The 7,531-nt window shown below is 53.0% G+C and overlaps 1 protein-coding gene across 3 annotated transcripts in view; it reads right to left on the bottom strand.

Annotated features, from left to right (window-relative positions):
• Nucleotides 1–7,531, bottom strand: part of ST3GAL3 (ST3 beta-galactoside alpha-2,3-sialyltransferase 3) — a 187,870-nt gene that overhangs the window by 24,234 nt on the left and 156,105 nt on the right. For all 3 annotated transcript variants that reach the window (XM_006153759.2, XM_006153760.2, XM_006153761.2), the window contains 2 exons: nucleotides 7,410–7,505; nucleotides 6,974–7,160 (listed from right to left, as the gene is read on the bottom strand). In XM_006153759.2, coding sequence (XP_006153821.1) covers nucleotides 6,974–7,160; nucleotides 7,410–7,505 — 283 coding nt within the window. The remainder of the gene's footprint in view (nucleotides 1–6,973; nucleotides 7,161–7,409; nucleotides 7,506–7,531) is intronic.

Genomic DNA, 7,531 nt, shown 5'->3' with positions numbered 1-7,531 from the left:
GCGCCCACCGTGAGTTTTAAGCCACTGGGTCTGGAACTCAAACCTTTGTCGACTACATGGGAGTCCAGCGACTAAGCCATTACGCTAACTGCTAGTCTCCCCCAGTGTTGTTTTTTTGTTCCTGAATCACTCATGTTCATCTATCCAGCTTCTACATGAGGCTGGAGCAAGCAGCTTGGTGGCTGGGGCTTAGAGAAGTACCCTGGAGGCAAGAGATAGGGTGGCTAGACCCTCCTGACCTAGAGGCATCTGTCCCCCGTGTCCAGGCCCTGCTCTTCCTGACACACTCACCCCCTGGTTTTATGGTTAAGCATCAGGCCCAGCAGGTGGGCAATGCTTGTGTTGAAACTCACTTCTCAGGTATCTGTCATTGCAGACAGACACAGTATGCCCAGTGCCGTCACGGGCAAAAGGAACTCAGAGATGTGGGCTGTGGTAGAGGAAAACACTGGTTCAGTTCCCAATGCAGACCCAGCTGTGTCCACCGAGCCACATGGAAGGCGGGAGGGGAGCACAGTGCTGGCTGGCACAGGTGCCTGCACCCTCTGCAGGCCTGCCACGCCACTGAGATCCACAACCAGCCAGCACTGGGGCTGTGATTTACGTAAGAAGCCCCTCAGGTCACATGTGGGCTTGGCTATCATAAATCACACTATAATAAATCTGTGTGTGCAGATTTCCCCACCTTTGAGTGACGGCTCTTGATACCAAGTGCCATTTCCTTGCCAAAAGGCTTGCCCCCATTTATAGCCTCTGAGAGCACCTGTCATCACTCTCTTGCCAGTATCACGTACTGAAATTTAAATGCGAGCTTTGCAAATGGGACAGGTGGTAAACGGCATCCTGTTGCCTTGACATGAATGTCTCTGACCGCCAGGAAGGTTAAATGTATTTCTGTTGTTTACTAATTCTGGTTCTTTCTGTGTGATCCGCTCAGTCCCCTGCACATTCTCTGCTGGGGTGCTCCTGGCTTTGTCAGCTTTCATAGTAATAGCCTTTTGTCATATTTCCCGAATATAGTTTTTGAAGTTTTGTGGTAAGGTCTTTCTAAGTGTGAACTTGGTTTAAATTCTCCAATGTTACCCAGTTCGATCTCCTCTATCACTTCTGCGCCTTGCAAGTTCTTTCCCTCCAGGGATCTGACTTCTATTTTAGTTTCTCTGAATACTCCTTTGGTTGTATTTTTATATTTTACTTTTTAGTCTATTTGAAATTTATTTTGATGTGTGCTGTGAAGAGAGGGTCAAAATCCCTTTTTGAAAGCTATATTTGGAGAAAGCAATGAACAAAAAGAGGAGTCGGCTTGGGGTGGACCATGTGATGCTGACAGACAACGGAAGAGGCAGAGAGCCAGGGACTGTTTGGTTTTCATTTCTTTATCAGGAGAATGATCTCGGAACCGCAGAAAGATCAAACATGGCTGAGAGGAGAGAGATGCCCAGGAGAGGAAAGAGAGCAAAAGATGGCAAGGGTCTGGATCTGAAAGAACGCTCTCTCAGGACGAGAGGAGGCAGTCTGGCTGGCTGTGCGGGAGCCAGAAGTTCGGGGTTGGAATCCTCACTCTCTCACTGCCTCACTCTGGGCCTCCCTTTCCACATTTACCTGTTTGTGTATGCCAAGTATGGTTCAAACACTGCTGGGGGTGAAGGACTTAAGAGATAAACAACAGGGTTCCTGCTCTCTAGGGCTTAAAAGAGGAGGAGCATCTAACACAGCCTCAGAAGGGGAGCAGGCAACACACAGAGTGTGAAATAGGACTGGCACTTTGGTAGAGCCGGAGTGGAGACTACCTGCTGGGTGCAAGGAGGAGCAGCAGGGACTGTGAGGGTGGGGGAGTGCCCTGGAGTTTGAATTTTACTTGCAGGCTGGTGGTTCTCACACTCGAGCCTGTATGTGCACCACTTAGAAGGCTTGCTGCTGCTAGGCCCACCACTCCCCAGCTCCTAATTCAGAAAGTCTAGATGGCCCCTAAGTGCATGTCTGACAAGTTTCCAGGTGATACCGATGCTGCTGGTATGAAAGGGGACTTGGAGAAGCATTCGGAGTAGGCAATGGGGATCCAGTAACCAGAAGAACCAACCAACCAGATGGACGGTTGGGGATGATTCTTTTGGATGGTGATTGCAGAACGGATAAAAGTGATATCTGACTGGAGACAGAGAGATGGGACACTGCTAAAGTAACCCAAGGAAGACATTTTTAGGAGAATCACAGATTTGGAGACCAAATGATTGAATACAGAAGGCAAAGGAGAAGGCAGGCTTTTGTTCATGGGATTACAAGAATAAGGGACTACCCTGGACCCTGGACGCAACGGCACACAACGAATGCTCACTAGGTATCTGATGAGCTGTTCCTTTAAAGGGAGGGTGGAGGTTGAGTTGACAGGATTTAGAATTAGAATGTCACCCACAAGAGAGGGATGGGTTTTGGAAGCCAGACTGGAAAGGTGGAGAATGAAGGGGAAGACACAGAGATACTAGGACAGGGGACAACTCTTTTAGAAACTTAAAAAAGAAGGGAAGGAGAGTAGGAGAACATGGGCTAAAGAGAGGGCATTTATTTATGTATTTATTTATTTAATTTTTTAATTAAAAAAAAATTTTTTTGGAGAGATTTTCACTATAGGGCACATGCGCTCACCAGACAGAGAGAGACATAGAGACAGAAAGTGAGAAATCACCCCCCCAGGGGAGATGGTCACACTGCAATCCCATCTCCTCCATTTTCCTCTCAGGATCTTGGGCATGCACGCACACGTGCCCGGCATGAGTTTATGCCACCAGGTCCGGGACGTGGACTGCGGTCGACTATGTGGGAGTCCAGTGACATAGCCATTATGCTAACTGCTGGTCCCTTCTCATTTATTTATTTAAATTTGCTATAGGGCCCATGCACTTGCCTGGAGAGAAAGAGAGAAAGAGAGAGAGGCAAAGTGAGAACACATGTCTAGGGGGATGGCCACACACAATCCCTTCTCTTCCAGTCTCCTCTTGGGATTTTGGGCAGACATATACATGTGCTGGTTTGTTTTTCAAGCTGCCGGGTCCAGGACTCAGACCACACAGCCATGTGGTATTCAGCTGCCTTCACCACATCACCAGCTGGCCCCAGGATTTTAGTTTTAAGGTGAGAGATCAATACACATATAGATGTGAAGGGATCCAGTAAAGAGGTGAGAAAGGAGACACGTGAGGCCGCAGTTCCCGAGAAGGTGAGAGGAGACAGCATCTGGAGTGCAGGAAGAAACTGACCCTGGACAGCAAAGGAAGAGAGGAGGGACAGATGGAGGGGTGAGTCCGTAGCTGGGAGCTTGAGAGCTGAGAGTCCTGGCGATGACAACTTTTATTTTCTCTGTGCCACTGGGTCTGAGATGCTGCTTGGAGCGGGGATGGAGTTTACAGCAGAGTTGAGGATGATGAGGACAGGGTTCTGAGAAGATCAGTGGCCACAGACAGGACATAGGGATGGGAAGTGGCACTAAGATGCTAGCAATGCACGTGGCTGCGACATCAGCCTGTTTACAATCTCACGTGACTCCTCTCTCCATGGTGACATTCCATCCCTGGCACTTGCCTCCGTGTGAATGAACGAATCAATGAATAAATGAGGTGTTACAGTGCAACGGTGAAAGTGAGGCACCTTGGGTCCAAAATGTGGCTGTGCCACAGACTATCACTCGTGACACTGCCTCATGGACTTGTTGGCTGGCTGAGATGATGCACGGGGACGTGTGGCCCAGGGCCTGGAGGTAGAAGAGCTCAGAGAGCAGCCCTTGTCATTCTCCTAGCCCCTCTGGGTAGAAGCTGTCGATAGGGGAGGTGGTCTGAACATGAAGCTATGTGCTCAAGTTTCTTAAGATCCCTAGGACAGTCAGCTTTGGGTTTAAATTTGGCTCTACTACTTAGTGTGTCCCCTTAAGCAAGCACCTCATCCTCTCTGGGCCTGTTTCCCAAGCTCTAAAATGGGGCTAATAACAGCACCTATTTAATTGGGTCATTATGGAAATTGCATGAAGGGATTCAGGGAAAGCTGGGAGACTAAGGAGCTGGCTTAATAACTGACAGCTATGATGACGACTGAGGAGGAGGACGAAGAGAAGGGAAAGAAGCAAGAACAGCGAGAGGCCAGAGGACTAGGAAGAGGACAATGACAATGACAATAACCATAAGGCAGAGAAACCAAGAGGTCACAGATGATGATGAAGAGGAGCAGAGGGTGGGGATGGCATGGGCACTAATTCCCGAGCATCTGTATGTGAGGGTGGAAGAGCGATGTTATAACAGTTATAACGAAGTAACCGGGAGCAGGCACAGTCCTCCTGGCCCTCACAGGGAATTAGAGGCAAGGGAGAAACAGCTGGGGCCACTGAGTGAGCAACAGGGAGGGAAAGTGAGAAATCACCCCCCGGGGGGATGGCCATTCTACTGTCCCTCTCCACCACTCTCTTCTTGGGTCCCTGAATACATGTATGCATCAGGTGTGTCCCCCAAGCCACCCGTGTGCGTGAGGAAGTTGGGCCAGCCCTGGCCCAGGCTGTTCCTGTGTTGTTTGGTCTTCCTTTCCCACATCTTTCTTTTTTCCTGGGTACTGGACAGTTGCACGCTATCAGGTCACTGCTCACGGGCAAGTGGCTGGCAGCAGCCATGACCGAGCCTGCAAACCTGTTCCAGCCCTGCCTAGCCAGGCCTTGGCTCCAGAAGGAGCTGCCTCCTGCTAGATTCCACAGGGGAGGCTCTGGACAGATGCAGCCCAGAGGCTGCATGCTCAAAACCATCACTGCAACAGCGGGACAAGGCAGTGGTCAGGAGCTGTGTCAGGGCACCAGGCAGGAGGGGGCCTGGAGGAGCAGCCTCTCTCATGTTTACGGGGGGCTCAGAAGCCAGAGGAGTGAAGTGGTCAAGAACAGGTCCCAAAATGCATTAGCCTTGGGCTGGGGGTAGAAGGGCACTAAAGAATAGTGCCAGGTCCAGAAAGTCAGGTAGATGGGGCAGTGTGGCGGGGCCCTCCCGGCGTTGGGGGCATGAGGCCGGGTATCACTGAGTTCCTCCGGCAGTGCACTCTGAAGGCCCAAGTTATGTCTCACTCTGGAGCAGGGAGGTCCGCAGAGTGCCCCAGTGTTCCCGGAAAGGTAAGGTCTGCTGTCTGCTTCCTGACTGCCAGGACTGTCGTGAGCCCTCTGACTCTAACTGAATTCCTTTCTTTCTCCTTCCTTTCCTTACCCCCGTGGACGAACTGTTAGAGCCTTGAATGAACTGACCCTGGTATTCCTGGAAGGAGCATGCCATAACACCCTGGCAGGCCCTGACCCATTCCTTAGGCCTGCCCTCCTGATTTGGACTTCAGGTTTTTCCCAGTCTGCCCGACAGCAAACAGGAACTGCTGTTTGACCCAATTCCAATTCAATCCAGGGTACCTGTGGTGACTAGGCACTCAGGGTGCTGCCCTCGGGGTGTTCCAGTCCCCAGGGTGTCTGTGACAGGTGTCCATGGGGGAAGGAAAGGATGAGCCAGGGTAGATGGCGGAAGGTCAGGGTGAGCAAGCAGCCCCAGGCTCTCTGGGGTTCCACAAGGCAGACCCAACTCCCTCCCAACTCCCTCCCATTTCCCCTGCCAAGTGCCTGCTTGTGACCCCAATTCAACTGCCCTCAAGACAAGAAAGGCTCTGAGGATGCTAGCCCCAGGTCCTCGGGAACTGAAATCAGTGGGGGCCCCTCAGGCCCATTTTCTGCCTGTTCACTGTGGGCAGTGGGCCTGCCGGAAGCTGAGGCTGGCTGAGCCCAACGATCTCCCTGCCTTGCTGCCTGGACCCAGCAGAGCTCAGCCGCCTCCTTCCGCCTGGCTCTGGGATGGGCCTCCCTGCCCCACTGCCCCATCTACCTGACTTTCTGGACCTGACTTCTGTCTTCTCTCCTGCTTGCTACCTACCTGACACTGCCTGCACCTGGCCTCGCCTGGGAGAGAGGAGTTAGACCAAGTTGCACTGAGAACCCCTCGGGGCAGGCTAAGTTGCTCCCACCCTCAACTATCCTCCAAACCTCCAGAAAGAACAACTAGCTTCTTACTGCAGGCGAGGGGCCGTCTGTCATCGTTCTCCTCGAGTACTGGAAGACGAATGGTCTAAGCTCTGCGGTACACCACCCCTGGGGCGGCTGGTGATAGCTGACTGAGGAGAAAGGGGGGATGGACCTGGACAAGTTGGCAGGTATCCCTGTAGGCCCAGAGCTGGGAAATAGGCCTTGGGAAGGGACTCGGTGGGTGGTCTACTAAAGAGTGGTCTGACCCTATTCTGCCACTGAAGCTCCCTAGAGGAATGGGCCCAGACCCTTCCCTGCCTACACCCATCAGTACGGAGTGGAGCCGGACTCAGAGCCAGGCTGGGGCCCCAGCCTCAGGCAGAGGAGAAAGTACCAAGAGGAGGGAGGTCAGGATTTGGGAGTTTAGGAGCTGGTACCCTCAAGGTGAGGGGTCTGCTGTCCCGTATGTGGCCCCAGGGCCCACAGAGACCTCCTCTGGCTGAAAAACAGAATAGGACCTGTAAGATCAGTCAGAGAGATCTCACGGGGGAAAGAGGCGGGTGAGGAGGCAGCTACAAGGTGGCAGCAGAAGGGTATGGAGATGGGGAGTAACACTGGGTCTGGCCTTAGAGACACGAGCTTTCCTCACCCACAGGACCTACGGCCAGGGCAGGGCCCCTGGGGGCTGCTGGGGGCTGGCTAGAGAAGGTGGAAGGAGGGCTAGAGAATGGGTTTCTGGAGGCAGGAGAGTCTATCAGGCCTATCGGCTGCAAGAGTCAGGCCAGCGACACCCCCAGGCACCTCCTGGCCTCTCTGCTTTTGGTGTCCTGCAGCTTCGAGTAATCACTGCTTGCTCTGAAGAAGGGTCCTACTTAGTCTTTGCTGGACTTGAGGGAAGGGGCAGCCTTGGAAGCTGGGGAGTGTCAAAGGGGAAGGAGCTGGTGCCGGGAAGCTCACCACTCTCTCCTTGTAGACGATGTACTTCAACCACTTGAAGTCCTGCCACTTGAAGCCCGCGAGGACAAAGAGAGAATCACGCTCGTACTGCTCTGGCCGCTGCATGGCACCCTCGGGGTAGGTGATGCGCAGTGTGGTTTTGCTGCCCACGTCCTTCTCAAAGCCTTTCACTGGCGCTGAGTTCAGTCTACAGAGAGCAGGCCCTGTCAGAGACAGTCTTGGGCCTGCATTTGGGAAGGCACCAGGACCCTAGTCCACCCCAAGTGGAGGAAAAGGAGTCTGGGTCACCTGGTGCCACTTATGGGTCAAAGCCCGCCAACCCGCGGTTTTTGAGGCTTCTGCTGACCTCAGCCCTACTGGCCAGATGGACAGTTCCAGTGAGCTCAGGGACTGGACCAGGACTGTGGGTGCCTGAGGTGCTGCTTTGGGAGCTCACCTGACCACGATGTCGTAGTCGTCAATTCGTGACCCCAAGGACTTGTTGGCAAGGACACCTCCATTGCCCACGATGATGCAACGGCGGCAGCGGAGGCTGAAAGGAAAGAGGCAGAACCCCCC

Source organism: Tupaia chinensis, unplaced genomic scaffold, assembly GCF_000334495.1.
Source record: "Tupaia chinensis unplaced genomic scaffold, TupChi_1.0 Scaffold000387_1, whole genome shotgun sequence".
Classification (NCBI taxonomy): domain Eukaryota; kingdom Metazoa; phylum Chordata; class Mammalia; order Scandentia; family Tupaiidae; genus Tupaia; species Tupaia belangeri.
This window is presented reverse-complemented; position numbering and strand designations above follow the sequence as displayed.